This window comes from Gavia stellata, chromosome 9, assembly GCF_030936135.1.
Source record: "Gavia stellata isolate bGavSte3 chromosome 9, bGavSte3.hap2, whole genome shotgun sequence".
Lineage (NCBI taxonomy): Eukaryota > Metazoa > Chordata > Aves > Gaviiformes > Gaviidae > Gavia > Gavia stellata.
The window spans coordinates 27,686,688-27,703,937 of NC_082602.1; the positions used below are offsets into that span (position 1 = coordinate 27,686,688).

At 38.8% G+C, this 17,250-nt stretch overlaps 1 protein-coding gene across 1 annotated transcript in view; it reads right to left on the reverse strand.

The window, feature by feature from the left end:
• The window catches only part of CFAP43 (cilia and flagella associated protein 43), a 50,287-nt gene extending 33,373 nt beyond the window's left edge, over positions 1-16,914 (reverse strand). The window contains exons 1-7 of the mRNA XM_059821353.1: positions 16,802-16,914; positions 13,427-13,680; positions 12,543-12,639; positions 9,517-9,684; positions 7,926-8,076; positions 2,107-2,257; positions 29-91 (exon numbers count right to left, since the gene is read on the reverse strand). Coding sequence (XP_059677336.1) covers positions 29-91; positions 2,107-2,257; positions 7,926-8,076; positions 9,517-9,684; positions 12,543-12,639; positions 13,427-13,680; positions 16,802-16,914 — 997 coding nt within the window. The remainder of the gene's footprint in view (positions 1-28; positions 92-2,106; positions 2,258-7,925; positions 8,077-9,516; positions 9,685-12,542; positions 12,640-13,426; positions 13,681-16,801) is intronic.
• Between the last annotated feature and the right edge of the window lie 336 nt (positions 16,915-17,250).

Here is a 17,250-nt window from a genome sequence, read left to right on the forward strand (position 1 = left end):
TATTAAATTGATTTGAACATGTAAATACCTTTCTTTTTCTGTGCTTCTCTACGAACGTATGACACCACGTCCGATATTTTACGCATGTATTCTGCACAAAAGAAAACCATTTATAACATCAACCTTGTTTATATGTCAATATTGCAATAAAAGACAGGTGTATTCCAGTCTACTGAACAAAAGGCCAGGTTCAGTATACTGAATCAATAACGTGCATTCTTCCCCAATATCCACCATTTCTGTCATTTATGCAACTGAGCAAGCACGATCTTTCTGTGATTCAGCTTACAGCTGTAAAAGGGAGATAGCAATACTTGGCATGGAGAGTGGTACAGATGCAGATTTATCTATCTTCCAGTGCTAAGTTCTGGTATTGTTATTTCTGACCGTGATTTTTTTATTTGATGTTCTTACAAAAGAAACTTCAGTCAGTCTGAAAAAAATGCCCAAGTGAAATGTTGTGGCTGCTTATGATTCTGTTTGCAACACCCTAACAGGAATTTAGTATGTGCTTAAAGTTGGGACATGCACTTAAGCATTCTGCTAAATAGATACAGATTGCAGTATGTTTTAAATTAAGCAGAAGCTTCAGTACAATATGAATACAGACAATTTTGTTACACAGTTTTAGGACAGGACTCAAAGAAGAATATACAAGCCAAGGAAAAGCCCAAATAGCAAATATTCTTGTTGCCTTCTACTGAACTGGCAAAACCATTTCTGGTCACACCTCAGCTTTTTATTTGTTGATGATTTCCAACTCTTGATTTGGTAAACTTAAAACTCTGATAATTTCAAAAGCAGAGAAATAATGCTGGTTTATTGGGTTTTTTTTAAGAGCAGCCTTCTGTTTCTGTGTTAACTATCAAAACTGAACAGAGATACAGTACTTTGAGAAAGTCAGGGATACTTCCTGCAGCTTAAAAAATAATGTATTGCACGGCAAAAGAAGAAAACAAGATTATCACCAGCCTGTCTATTAACACTGATACAGTGTTTATTAGAGAAACAGTTCTATGATGGTCTACAACAGGATATTACCCAGTTCTAGTGCTAGGGAGAAGCATATTCCAGTGCTCCTCTTAGACCTGACTGAACCAGTGAACTTCATGTGCACAATAGGACCGACACCTTCCATCCCTGCAAAGGACGATAGGGTACATGTTGCCATTGCTAGAACATTTTATGCTGGCTGTGCCTCACTGTCCTCCACCTTGGGAGCCCTCTGAATGGGCACAGAAGGGTGGTATGTGGCAGGTAGCAGAGGAGAGACCTCAGGATTTCCAGAAAAAAGAAGGCATGGAATGGGCTGTTGTTGCCAGAAAACTTTAGTTAGTCACTAGCCTGCCAAACGTCCTCATGAAAAAAGACAGGTGGGAATATACATAGGACAGACAAATTGCCTCAGCAAGTTGCAGTCAATCTGAGGGACATGTACTGAGTCCTCCCATTCTAGAATAAATTAAAAGCAGATTTCTTTGTTTGAAGCCGAAGACATCTTCTGTTCACTCTTTGCGGTTCTTACTTTCTGCAGTAAAGCCTGATAGTCTTTACAGCCTTGTTTCCATTAGAAAATAGTTTATGTAGCTGACCTTAAGGAATTCTATTAAGCAACATTACATTAAGTTCAGTTTTTTGAATACTCATCATGAGTCTTCAAAGATCTGTTCTAACATTATCTAACATACCAAATGAGGACGATCCAATATTTCACGCAAAATAAATTATCGGTACTTAACTAATAGTAAGAAAACTGTGTATAGCTGGTATATTAATAGTTTAAGGTTAATCTAGTAGGGCTAGTTAATAAGATCTGGGGTCCTGGAACTATTGTTCATTTTATCAGTTTTGATGTATTTAGAGCTTTTTCTCATTTTTTGCCAAAGAAAAATGAAAGCCATTTATTGGGTGCTAAAGAAACTCACACAGAAGTTCAAAAGACATTCTCAAATGTTTATCATACTAATAAAAGAAATATGGTTCTACAATATAGCTTTACAGTTTCTGTAAGGTGTACAACAGGAGAAGAGAAGAAAACAAAAAAAGCTTTCACCTATCCACTTTCCTCCCTACTTGAATAAAACACACAACGCAGCTATTTCTTACCAGGTAGAGGTTTTTGTTGAAGAACAGAAACACTGCATGTGTCAGCATCAATTGCCAAAACATATCCTTCTTTACAGCCCATGTAAATTTCTGAGGTTGCAGTCCAGCAGTGGGCAGTAGGATGCACTGAAGGCTTAATATAATTTCTAGGCTTCAGAACAAAAATAAGCAAGTTCAATCAACAATTGACAAATACTTGTACAAGCAGTTACATACATTTTAAGGCAAAAAAAAGATCATTACCTCATAGAGTCTGACCACTTGTGTAACAGCACCCTTACTTTATTCAGTCATCCCTTCACTGAGGCTAGTAACTTGAGGAACAAGAGTATTTTCCAGAGAAGTCTATGTCTGGAGAACTCACCTCTCTCCCTAGAAGCTTGTTTAAATGATGAATTGTATTTTCATTGAAAAATTATATATTTTTAAATTTGAATTTATCTGAATTTGTTTTCCAGCACTTGCATCTGTTACAGTTCTGTCCTCTAGCTTGGAAATCTCTCCAGTATCTTCCCTACCCTCGCAAAGATATTGACCCACCATAACCAGGTCATCTCCCAATTTTTTAATTAGAAAATCATTATAAAATGCAACACACTGAGCCGCTAGAATTTTATTTTTTATTAATGTCAGAATAGCACTGGAAGCCCAAACTGAAATTGTTACTCACTATGACCTCACCCTGACAAATGCTTTTCAAACTGCTTTTCAGAATAGTCTTCCACTTTGTAGACATAACCTTCACATGAGTTCTTGCATACTTGGCGGTACTAAAACACATTTTGTTTGACTAGATTATCTTATCATATAATCCAAATTGCTCTGTAAAACAGCTCTGCCAACCTTTGTGTCATCTGCAAATTAGTTCTAGAAATATCCCTGCCACAGACTTCCCATATGCCTTGAATTTCATTTTGCTAAAATAAATCTCATAAATATGTCACCCATAAAATAGGAAGAACAGAACTTTTCCACCAATTATTAGAGACAGTGACCTGTTCAGATACAACAGTAACAGAGGTTGTATAAATACTATGATAGAAAGAACCAGATTGAAGAGAATTCGGGCAGGGGGAGAGGGGAACAAAACATAAGAAAACCTTGGGAAAACATTTAAAAGAGAAGATTCAAAAAACCATGCATGTGAGCAGAAGTGGTGAGGAACACTAGACAATATGATGGATGAAAAAAAAGAAGAGTCTATAATTCTATATAATACCTGCTGTCTCACTAAAGGTTCTATAAAAAGAGGAAATATAGATGGACTTGTGATGAAAACACAGGACAGAGATTCATAAGTACCTAGATTTCATTAGTAAAATATGCCAAGGACTTGCTATATGATTCTGGGTAAGTAACTTACTCTCTATTTATGCTGACAGAGCATTTTTAATTTCTCAGGGGGGAAATGTTACAGAAACAAAGTATACTAATATTTACTTTATAAATCAAATAGGACTAACAGTAATACATCTATAACAAATGGGGCTTTACATCACCCAGAGAAACATTTAATATAGGCATTTCACTGATTTTATGTGGCTTGAACATCACAAATCTTTGGGAAGGTTGTAACTTAACTACTGTGAATCAGAAGCTTCATCTGTAAAGACAACTTCTGTAATGTTCCTTTGTACCTGCTGTCATGACTGTCTTTACACACAAAATATGCTAATCCTAGGATGAGATTATGTAAATCCCAAACCAGGTTGCTTCTTGAACTGTGCATTGGTACGGTGGTGCATAATAATGATAATGCCATCTTCTTTTGAACTTCTCTCCCTTTTGAGTAACACCTCTTCAGGGAAAAAAAAATCCATGATGGATCCTTGTCATGAAAAGTTTTATAAAAAGACAACAGAATAAAATTGGTACTGGGGACGAAGTGGAATCAAGTGGGCTTGTCATGGTAAAACATATTCAGAAAACTCAGGTCCCAGCTGTAAGAAATATTGAGACAAAATGAAATCAATCAAATGCAAGAAAGAAAATGATTGAAAGCTGTAGGGTATTGCAATTCCTTTCACTCTGCTGCCCCGTTGTGGCTACACTTTGGTACATAACCAGCCTCAGTATCTTGTTCTAGAGTATGGAACCCTAACACATTTCAAAGAAGAAAAGAAGTGCACTGGCAGTGGGATCACTCTTCTTACTTGCCTCTCACCCATCCCTTAGGAATGGGCTACAGCTTCCAAGGACCACGGACTACAGGTTGAGGACAACTCCTTTAAATAATAGTCTAAATAAATGGTTCTCTGCTTTGGACGCTTACATCAATGTGAAAAACATTGATCTCAACTGACTCGGATTTAGTGATAAAGAACAAAAAACCTTCTGTCAAATTCTGCGGAGGTAGGGAGAGGTTCATCAGGCCATGACACAATTCCCGCTGCATTCAGCTGAATGCACCTCATTAACCACCACAGGAGAAGCAGGTTATCTCTTACTAATTGAAAAAGCATTGATGATAGTAGAGAGGAAAGTAACTGCAAGGTATTTACAAATGTCGAGGCACAGATTTTAGGCCAGAGTCAGATAACTGCTCATGGACATTTGTAATGGTATACAAATCATCAGTGATAGTAACCATTGATACATCTGCCACAGCAGCCTGTCAATTTCTAAAGACAGTGAAGAATGGTAGTTATAGCACCTCTATTTTGGACAGCCTGGTCCATTACCGCAACCGTAGTCAGAAGATACCTGGATATCTGAGGAACTCAGGCAGTTCAGTCATTTCAACCTCTTTCAAAGTTGCTGTATTAGACACTTTTCAACATAAGGGTCTTGATAAAAATATTTCAAAGAAGTATCTTCTCCATCAAGTATATTCTGATCAACTTGTACAGGGATTGCTTTGCCAAAGCCATATATTCCATGTTGGGGTGCTGGAAGGAGGTGCTTAACCTGACAAGACATATGCATGAAATTCCCCCCCCCAATGTAGGGGGGTTACAAGACCTAGTAGTGGCTCAGTTTTTATGGTACCTTAGAGATGGAGCATATGTGCACAGGCATGCATGGAGGGGAGAATTAGTGCTGTAAGGCACAATAAATGGAAGCCCTGCAAAAAACTACTTAGCTATCATAGTCTGGAGCAAGGTGAAAACATGCCAGAAATTGATTCAGTGCCTCCTGGTGCTAAAATGTGAATGTAACACCTCACAGTTTAGTACACAGGAAACAACATACCACCACAACAACAAAAGGAACAACAACAGCTTGTATTTCTGAAAAAAAGTTTAATTTCTAAATAACCTGACGTCCATTACTTTGTCAATATTGACAACCAAAATACACCCATCTAGTGAATTTGGACAGTAAATAACTATCAAAACATTTACCATGCAATTTGAAAGAAAAGGCACTCTTCATCAAAGACTAGTAGAACAATCTACTTTTACTCCAGGAATATTTCTATGTATAAGAGAATATAACCATGCTGAAGGTGCTAAAAAGAAACCTAGGTTTTTCCGAAGGCAGTTGGGAATGCAAAGACCCTATAGTGGTATCTAGAATGGTTGAAAGCACAAACTTTTCTGTGTGGAAATGTCACAACATGGTTCTGCAATTTCAGGCATAAGAACCTACCATTCCTGAATGGAATAGAATCCATTCAAGGACAGACAAATTCTATTAAGCCTCACAGACCTAATATGGTAGTTGTTTTTCTCCCCTAATACCTCTCGTAATTCACTTTACAGGCTAAAGAACAAGGTGTTTTTCGCAGTTCATCATCTGCACATAATATAAGAGGCAGTAAGGCAGAAGAAAAAGGCAACGCCCCTGATGAGCATATATTATCTTAATTTTCCATGTTCTAAGTGATCTGAAATATAAGCAGTTCATGTGTAATCAGAATCAGTAGAGGATGTTTGTTTGTAGTTATTGATTGTCCTGGAAACCAAAGGCATCAGCAGTTTCACAGTGAAAAAACCCCTGCGAATCTGAATACATGAAGGCATGAAAAAAGGATGAGGTCAGGAAAGAATCATTCCATATTTTTATATTTTATTCTGCTTTATAAGAAAAGTTTATGGCAGAAACCTGTGGCATTCTAATCTGATAATACAGAACTCACATTTGTCCACTGAAAAGACGTAGTATCATGCCAGTATCATTTTATGCAGGGTAGTTTTGGTGTCTCATACGTATCACAAGCCACCAAATAGAAATTGATGGTCTTAGTCTTAGAAGAGAATCCCAGATTTGCAAGTCAAATGTTTTCACACTGGGAAATGCTTCAAGTTGGTAGTCAGGTGAAAGTAAATTTCAAATAAAATGAGAACACTTTTGAAGCCGCTCAAAAGAGGCATCTCAAGGGAGGCTAACAAGTAAATGATCAAATACAAGTGAGACAAAAGGGCAGGTCCAACACTGACAGTGGTATGGGAATGTATTTCAGAAGCAGGGGTTGGTATCTGGAATAAAGCCTTCAATGTTTCCATAGCCTGAGACATTTTGAGAGTCAAAAAGAAAACAAATCCCAAAGGGAAGTAAGGATACCTGAAGGTTACTATCAGTTTAGCACGGGAACAGGTTTTCAAGGTTTCAGCAGGTCATACTAGCTTGGGGTTGGTCTTGTTTAATATATTTATCGATGATCTGGATTGAGTGCACCTTCAGGAAGTTTGCAGATGACACCAAGTTGGGTGGGAGTGTCGATCTGCTTGAGGGTAGGAAGGCTCCGCAGAGGGATCTGGACAGGCTGGATCAATGGGCTGAGGCCAATTCTATGAGGTTCATCAAGGCCAAGTGCCAGGTCCTACATTTGCGTCACAAGAACCCCATGCAGCGCTACAGGCTTGGGGACGAGTGGCTGGAAAGCTGCCTGGCAGAAAAGGACCTGGGGGTGTTGGTCGACAGCCGGCTGAATATGAGCCAGCAGTGTGCCCAGGTGGCCAAGAAAGCCAACAGCATCCTGGCCTGTATCAGAAATAGTGTGGCCAGTAGGAGCAGGGAGGTGATCGTGCCCCTGTACTCAGCGCTGGTGAGGCCGTACCTCGAATCCTGTGTTCAGTTTTGGGCCCCTCACTCCAAGAAGGACATTGAGGTGCTGGAGCGTGTCCAGAGAAGGGCAACGAAGGTGGTGAGGGGTCTGGAGCACAAGTCTTATGAGGAGCGGCTGAGGGAACTGGGGTTGTTCAGTCTGGAGAAGAGGAGGCTGAGGGGAGACCTTATTGCTCTCTACAACTACCTGAAAGGGGGTTGTGGTGAGGTGGGTGTTGGTCTCTTCTCCCAAGTGGCTATCGACAGGACAAGAGGAAACGACCTCAAGTTGCTCTGGGAGAGGTTTAGGCTGGATATTATGAAAAATTTATTTCCTGAGAGAGTGGTGAAACACTGGAATAAGCTGCCCAGGGACGTGGTGGAGTCACCCTCACCAGAGGTGTTCAAGGAACGTGTGGACGTGACATTGTGGGACATGGTTTAGTGGGCATGGTGGTGTTGAGTTGATGGTTGGACTTGATGACCTTACACGTCTTTTCCAACCTTAACGATTCTGTGATTCTGTGATTTTGTGAAATGCTGACATGCTTATACTGCTTCTGGGATACAGATTAGTATCTCCACTGCACAGATATATTACTATGCTAGGACCTGTGTCAGAAATCTCTGCATTGTACTGCACTGTGCAGTAGCATCACGCCTTCTAAGTCTCCTGTCAAAATGGATTTCAAAATTATTCTTGAGACAACAGATCTATTTACTGGGTTGTACCTGTTTAACAGACATTAAAATTATTAATTTATTAACATGTATTTGCATAAAAAGTATAATGATTTGGAATAGTAAAAAGGAAAAAAATCAGTCACTACCATGAATGTTTCTGCTTCATCTCCTACAAGTCCAGCAATGGCTGAAACTGGCAAATCGGGCCCATGGTATGGATCTTCACTATGAGAAAATGGGAAAAATAAATCCTTATGAGGACTCATAGACCCTTGTCCATCAGGGAGTTTCACAGGGCTGTGAAAAAGCAAGAGACGCCGTCTGAGGAGAAGAAATATTATGAATAGTAAAAGCTGATACAAAACTGAGAAGCATGTTTTCAAAACTTTGAGACACCAACTCAGTTAATGGGCTTTATTTCTGCAAGAGTAATGGAGGACTGTTGTAGACAATCATTCTACATGGCACATACCATTTCACTGAAAAGTAATAGTAATTCTACTACAAAAGAGGAACGTTCCTAACTGGCAGAAATGGATTGCCATGTTCTAGCTCAGTGTCTTTTCTTGTTGCCTTGAATAAACAACTATTCTATGTTATTGTTTCTGTATTAAGCAGGATTAATAAAGTTACACACCTAACTTGCATATGCTGTGAGGGTTCATGCCTGATGTTTATTTGGAGAAAGTTCAATGATGATGAAAAATTAGTAATAGTATTTGCCTGTTACACTCTGGTAATCGGTGTATGAGTGGCTGTTACAATGAAGGAGTTGAGGATTCTATAGTTTACAAACCGTGTTGATTTATGACTTGGAAAAAATTTATGTAAATTATGTATGTAAATATGTATGTATGTATATATGTAAATATTTCTCAGTGGAGGTTTAACCTCTACTGAATTCAATGAAAAGTGAGGAAAGAGGAGTATATATGCATTTTCACATCTGTACTCTATGACAAAAGGCAAAAACCCCTCCAGTATTCTTGTCAGATCGCAAATTAAGGCCTTGTCTATACTTTCACTAGTATAACTGTGTCAATGGCAAGATGTTGGTTATATTCATAGTTAACAAGATTAAACACACTTGGGAATTGTAGAATAGCTGCCACTGAAAGAGCATAGGTGTTATATTTCAAGGACTCCAACTTGAATGATATATACTACTTTTATACCAGCCTCAAAAAACATTTTATCATAAATAAATTCTAGGTTTGCTGTGCTCAGTGAATTGCATTGACAGAGCCACACCCTCTGGACCTGTAAATTGGCCACACAAGCTGGAAATCACACAGAAAACTGATACTGCTTTTGGTACAATTTGTGATTACAACAACATATTGTTTAACTATGCTTACTAGGAAGCAACTTGACCCAAATTTGGTGGTTTCATAGCTACAAAAGCAATGCTCAACATAGCCGCTTGCAGGAAAGCAGTCCAGGCACTACCTTAATTTAGTCATGCAGCTTTTGATAGAGGCTGCCAAAGCAGCTAATTAGTATTAGCTTCATGGTGTGCATAATCTGGACATGTGAGTGCTAGGAATGAAATTATAAATTCAATTAACTTGATTGATTAGATAGATTCACACTGGTTGTGATTTAGCAATTACTGATTGCAGTTGCTGGGTGAACTAAATTGGATTAAATTCTTTGCAAACAGATGTAGGTTGCTAGTCTTAGTTATTAAAATATACTTCTAGATTTTTCTCTTACCCTGAAGGGTGTTCCACTTACTTTCGCTTAAGATGATGCTCGTCATTATTCCTTTCAATATGCCAGATAGCAACGGAGCTCTCATTAACAAAACACAGTTGTTGCCAATTCATAGGATTAAAACTTAAAGAGGTCACTGTTACCCCTGGCTGAGACTCACAGCACAGGAGGATATTTTCTTGCCAGTTCCTTCATTAAGGAGAGTAAAAGAAAATCAAATCCATTAAATAAGTCAAAAAACATTCAAGCCAAAGATCTGGATGTGATTGTGATTGACATTCAAGATCAAGTTTGGCAAACAGACACTTTGTCACTACAAAAAATTTCTGCTGTCAAACAAGTTAGGTCCTCTTGAGAATGAAAAGGAGGCGGTTAATTAGCCACACATAAAATGATTACTGCTACAAAGAGATTGAATAGTAAAATAATTTTGAAAACTGACATTTTAGAAACATTATCATGCACTTCCTTTTGTGAAAAAAACAACAGCGTCAACAGACATGGATTTTTTTTATCAGTTCCATCAGTGACTACTTGAATGAGCCCAAACAATTAACTCTTCAGCACTCCAGACCTCAGCCTTGGTTTTCCAGTCCGTAAAATAATGCTTATAATGCTTGCAGTTGGAAGGTATTATGATTAGGAAATAAAACAGTCAGTCCATGATTATCTATGAATTAATTACTTACGTAATACAGTAGTTGTGTTGTGAATGCAGATGTACAAGCTATGGCTGCATTAACTAACCTGAGCAAAAAACAGGGCAGAATTTGTGTGGGGCTGTTATGTATAGCTGACACAAGCCTGGGAATCTGCTTTCCGCTGACTTTTCTTTTGTCCAGTGTAACCTATTTTATGTTCTTACCATCTAGTTTGCATATTTGTCCATTATCCAGATTAATTCTTGGCTGCATTTACATTTTTAGGTGCTGTCCAAGAACTGATTAACATCATTTGAAGAAAATGGTTAAAACTGTTTCTTAATTTCTTGGACAATCTATCTGACTGTTAATGTAAATAACATTTATAGCTTTAGTATTTGTCATTACTGCTGAGAGGAAAAAAAAAAACCTAAAATGCATACGCTGCTGTAAATGGATTTAGTACAATCCTGTTGTTCTGGCCTGTAATAAATTCACTCACAGAAACAGACCAGGATGCAAGACAATGGTTAAAATTGATAGCATATGCAAAAAATAAGAAGTATTCACACATACACAGTAACTCTTATTAAAATTACAGAATGCTGTAAGCTGCAATTCTGACTTTAAAAGATATCAGTGTAGCACACTCTCTAAAGATGTCACCATGTTCTCATCTCATACCTAACAGATAGTGCCAACACTCTTTTACAGCAGATAATTCATTAAGATCTGAAACTATATGGTACATGTATCTGAAAAAGAATCTGGCATTAAGCCTCTCCTTTGAACAGAAAGGACAGATCTAGGGATAAAATATATCAGATGAAAGGCAGCTTTTCATTATCCATATGCTTTCTATATTTTGAGACTGACATAACTTTCAAAACATCTCTTATACCTCTGTTTCCAAACTATCCTCTTAAAATACAGGAGCTGTGCAATCATCATATTGTAGTGGCACATTAAGAATGCTAAACATTGAGATTTGTTTCATCTGTACACACACATTTCTACAATGAATGCACAATATAATCCAATTGCAAAAATGAAGGTCCTGAACTCACAGTAAATTCACACACCCCTGTTCAAGTTATTATAAATTCTAAGTTTAATATTGTAAGGTAATTCTATCTTGTTACTAAATTCTTTCTGACTGGAATCTTGGATGATTCTTTTATGACAATTAGCTATTGATAGTCATATTCATGCTGATTCAAATAGGTTTAAATTGTTTGGCCTTGGAAATTGCCAATACTTTAAAGCATTTAAACATTTCTAGACATTTCCATTTTTAAGAATAATCTAGAAAAGTCTTTCAAGATGGTGGATTTTTGTTTAAGTACACATAATGAACACATTAGACCATGTGTGTTATTTCTGCTGTAAGTGACAAGCATGTAAGGTCTTCAGGCCAGTGAGGCTGTCATGTTGGTTTCTACTGTGATATACACACAGACATCCTTCTTGAACTACTGTGTATGATCAGAGTTCACAGCAAACATTCTTCTCCATAAGGGATAAAGAAGAGGCATCTGTAATAGTATCTAGTATCATTACTAAAATTCTGAAGTTACAGGAGTTTCTGCCTCTTCACTAATCATTGTACAAGAAAAGGTCATCATTGGGAGTATACAGAATATATATATACACACAGAATATATATGTGTGTGTTTATATATACACAGAATATTTCTTACATGTCCTTGCTTGCCTTCCTCCTACTCCGCCCTCCCCATTTGTTTTGAAGAAGTGCTCAGACTCCACAGTCAATGGAAGCTTGCTGGCAATGGAGGCAAGAGCAGGATTATATTTTTACAGAACAATTTAAAAAAAAAATATTCTAACTTTCTGTATCTGCACCGTATTATATAGTATTTCTTTTCATGACAATGAGCAGAAAATGATGACCTAACTCAGTGACCCATGGTAGTATAATCACTGAGCAAAACTGTAAGACGGAACGAAGATCAAGCACAAGTAATTAAGAGGACCACTGAACAGTCCAGGGGGACAAAAAAGTAGAAATTGGCTTTAGAATGCTTTTCCTCTTTTCAGCAGGCAACTTTCTTTCACAAACAGCATGGTACTCAACTTCCAAGAGTGAATGGATAATTAACTGATGCTGAAGACTTTAGAAGTACTCCGAAACACAAAATTTCAAGGAAGGTAGAAGATAGCTGTAGCAAAGTAACAGTCATTCTGACTAGTGGCTACTAATGCTAGAAAATAAACAGCAAATTGGTACAGAAAGTTTGCAGACAATGATCAACCAGAAGAAAAGAAGGACATAAAGGCAACCAGCATGTCTTCCACATTTATTAACTTAATTTATGCTAAAACATCACACACAAAAAAAATAAGAATTAAATGTAAATGGTATTAAAGATTTTTTTTCACTCTTACCATACTGAAAGAACAAATTCTGGGACTGAAGAGTAACTGGCTAGATATGGGCCTCTGAAACTAAATGCCAGTAAGGTGTAGTCCAGCTGAGCATTACCTGAAACGTAAAAATAAAGAACGTGATCTTTAATTGCCCTGGATTTTACTGTATACTATCACAGATAGAGTACTCTTCTCAGTTCCTTTATATCCACTTTAACTTTTCAAAGACATTCTTCAGGCCCCTGATTCCTTTGCTTCACTCAAGATTATTGTTTTGATTTGATCATAAAAATGTTCCCTATGTATCACTGTTTGGAACTTTTTCAATTTTTTTCAAGAATACCTTGAATTTGTGAAGTATTTTTTCCCCAACTATCCTTTGCAGTCATAATTTCATTCATACACATGAAATAAGCAACTAGTATGATCCTTATTTAAATGGCAAGGAAACTGAAACATGGATAGGGTAAGCAACTTAACTAAGGAGAGAAATGTTATGAGGCAAGCAAAAATATACATTAGATCCCAGACTCCAAAGTTTAACTGCAAGAACCCGCATTGCTCTCACATCTCAGATTTCTCAATGTGGCTTTCAGCAGTCTGCTTGGGAGCCTACTGCAGTATGATTTTTTCGGTTATTCTGACTGTATTTTCCTAAAATGAATTTCATTTGTTTTCCCTTTAAAACTGCTCCATTTTGTATTGCCATACTCCTCCCTAGCTTGAGCCTAACTAAAAGTAGTGCAGCAGAAAATTCCTTCCGTTGCTTTCCATACATCTTGTCATGAGACAGTTTCCTATCACACTGCTTTTCAACTCTTATCAAAAATATCCTTCAGAAACCAGATGATTTAAGCATTGTTTTAAGGAAATGGTGATGGGGAAAGTTACCAAATCACTACCTTTTAATTCTGTCAGTTTACTCAGTTCTGGAAAAGTGTAGATATATATGATGGGATTCAGCTTCCGGTCTGAAAAGGCCAGCACTTGACTGTTCCCATTTGCTGCAAAGGCTCCCACCTGGCCAGTCTGACACTGCAGCACTGTCGTCTTCTTTGTTTCAATGTCCAGGAAGATGACATAATTGCCACAAGGGTAGCAGACAGTTTGATTGTTGATAAAGCCAAAGTTCTTGTTAGAGAATCCCTGAACCCAACTTAAGAAAGAGCAAATGAATGTTAAAACATTAATCAAAGACATTTCTCAAAATACTGTGAAAAATGGAATGTTGTACCCTAAGTTACACTGAACTGATGCTTGGGATGTTAGACTCATCCTCATACCAATGTGGCAAAACCACAATAACTTCAAGATCTAGTATTATGAATCACTAGTTCAGTGTTTCCAAAAACATAGGGTCAATCTTACCCTGATGGAGCACAAAAGACTGTCAAAAGAACATGGAGAGATGCTTATATTTCTTTCAGTTTTCACTAAAAATAAAGTTAGCCAGTTCACAGGCTCTGTTTTTTGTACTCATATGTCATAGCAATAGAGTATACCTTTACTCTGAAAGAATTACACAGGTACAATCTGTACTGGGGACCCAATTGTGTTTGCTTAACCTTTTTACACTTTCATAGTTCATCTCATCCCCTTAAAATAAAAAATACAAAGGCATGGCTTGTGTTTATATGAACGTGATTAGGAGGACTGTTCTGCTTTAAAGATACCAGTACTTTAACATGGTAAAACTTTGAAATGTAAACACGGTATGTTACACAAGGACTGAAATAAATTACTGAAAAGGCATCAGCGTATGAACTTAAAACATATCAAGAAATTCGTAACTGCCTGCAGATGTTTTTACCTTTCAGAAAGTGTTTGGATAAACATCAGGGTCCTCTTATCAAAGGGATTTGCGTTTACCACTAAGTGAAGATGTCTGAACCACAGCTTAATCTGTTACTACCATGTTAGAAAAGTTTCAGCAGTGTAACACATATCCTCTGTCTACAACACTGCTGTTAGCACCTTCTCTTCTAATTTCTATTCAGAAACTTTCCATCCCTTCTCTCCTTCCAAATAAGAGCATTTGATTGGAAGACATCTTTGTCCTCCGCAATTGCAAGCTGCGTTTTACGCTCCTTTCATGAACATAAGTCAGTCATAAGATCAGCTCAGCTGCTGATCCTCTGTACTTTTACCAGAAGATGGTACTACCTTGCACTCTCGTAGTTAGGAACATTTTTAAATGACTAGTCTTAAGATATTTATGTCCAGCAATAACTTTTCATTATCTTTTCTGAGTAGTTTCTGCTCTTGGCCTCTTTCACTACACACCAGAGGATTAAGTGTAGCCAGAGGGGAGTGGGAGCACACCGACCACACGCTCATGCAGATGAACTGAATACCATGGCAACAAAGAGGAAATATTCCAGCCGATGAATGTTTTTCTGGACCTTTGACACAAGAACTAGATGCATAATGGGCCATGGCACATAAGCACACCTTTATGAACATGCTCACAGGACCAGCTCTATGCTTTTCTCCAACACTAGATCTAAATCAGTGGAAATGGTTCGCAGAGGTAAAATGAAGTCTAGAAAATATATATGCAGGGATAAATTAATGGGATGACAGTGCAATTTATCATCCTTATACAACCAGTAAAGGCTTAAAGGGACAAGGATTCAGGCTGTTATCTGATGTCAGCTATGACTGGTGGAATACACACTGAGTCAGGTAATTAGCCATGGCTCACCCACGTTTCCCATGCTGTGTCTGTCTCCAGTTCTGTATAAACATTGTGTCAGAAGTATTTCAGTCATAAACTTTGCCAGCTGGTGAAATGTAGATGGGACAAAGTAATTAGAGTTGCTTGGAAATGTCCTTACAGAGCATTTTGCCACCGAAACATGCTAGTTCATACAAAACAGATTATACGAAACAATGCGTTTTGTCAAAGTTCTGTGTTTTCTGAAGACACGAAACACAGCATTCCAATTTCTCACTGCAAAATAACTTTTGTCACTTTCTTCTAAAACTGATATGCATACTACTACTCTAACAATTCATAAGAAAGGCAAACTTTACATTTTTCTATTTTATGGAAATGGGCCTTGCTTCACATTCAAAAGGGCTTAAATTCTTTTTTTTGTTTTGCATAATATTTTCATTTCATAATGGTGTTTTCACAAAGCAGAAGACCTGGGTCACAGCTCTTCCAAGTAACACCAGTTTGCACAAGGGATCTCCTCTGAATAGCAATGACATGCTTCAGATGGTATCTTTTTTAGTCTGCAAGTATCAGAATGGTTAAAGCTGAAGCCTATTTCTCCTATTACTAGAACAAATAATTTTCTTTCCACTAAAAAGTGCTGCACCTATAATTACGGACCTATGTCCCATAAAGGTCGATCAAACAGCTGACATAATGGACAAGGAAGTTTAAACATCTGTCCCATTACATAGAAAAACTATCTAAACATCCTAGATTGCTGTGAAAGTCTCAGCCAAGGTGGGGCAGGAAGGGCTTAATTCATCTACATCTCTGATCTATTCAGACCCAAAAAGCAAGTTGCTGGATTGCCAAGAGCTCTAGAATAGAAGTGTTTTTCTATATACAGTGTGGGTAATGTTTGTGGGAAATGGAAATCTCAAAGTCTCTGACATGCCAGTTAAGCTGCTGAGAGAAAAAGTGAGGACTTCGAATACCAGGAAAATTAAGAGCCACGGCAAGAGATGATGCGAGTGGGGTTTAGGAGGTACAGAACAACCAGGGAAATTATAGAGGTTGAAGTAGTCTGGGTAAAACAGAAGAGAAATGTGGCCATGAACAGAACTGAACTGTGTGGGTTCACAAGGCCAGGTACTGAGAGTAAAAACACGCCCTGAGAGTACATCAGGATTGCGTGCTGCCAGAAACACTACACTGGAAAAGGTAACAACTCATGCCACACTTCTTATCAACTCATCAAGCTCCAGCTTAAAATTTACTCCCCTTTTCAGAGCCTCCCTGTGCTAAGGGCAGAGAACCTAAGGTTCATCCAAGTCCACCAAAGGCTCAGTCCCTGCTATATGCTGCAGTGCAAATGCTTCTTTCTCTCTCCCCCGCAACTACCTGCCGCCCTAACACAGGCCCATAGCACAGCGGCCTCCCCTCCTTTCCCTGCTAGACCTGCTCTATTCTCTGACAGCTGCATAGAGGTGACCCAGGGTAAGAGGAGCTGAACCCCGGGAGTACAGAACAGAACACCGGACACTCCGCCGGGGCTAAGGACTGTGTGGTGTGTGTGGAGGCCCGAAGGGCGCGGGCTGTCCCGGCCGGCCCCCACCTCACTTCCAGTGCGGCCTCCTCAGCCGCGGGGCAGTAGCAGCCCTCCAGGGCTTCGGCGCGAAGCTCCTCACTGGCCGGGCCCGCGCTCCGGGCCTCATCATCCGCCTCCATCCGCCTCACACCACCAGCCTGTTTACACCCGTCTCTTAGGAACAATAACGACTTCTGCTATTAGCTGACACAACGCCTCCCGCCAGGCTTAAAGCAGACAGCTGATTGGCCTGCCCCCGTGCGCCACCCAACCAATGAGCACGGGTAGGTATTTAAAGGGCCAGCAGCTGTAGCGGTAGGGCTCTTCTCCTGGGTGGGAGGGAGGTACAAAATGTATGAGAAGAGCTCTCTGCAGCACATCAGCCATTCTCACACAGGCGCCGGCCTGTGGCCAGTGGCGTAATTCTGCCTGTAAGTCACTGATATCTGTGGCCTTTAACCTGAGTAATCGCTATT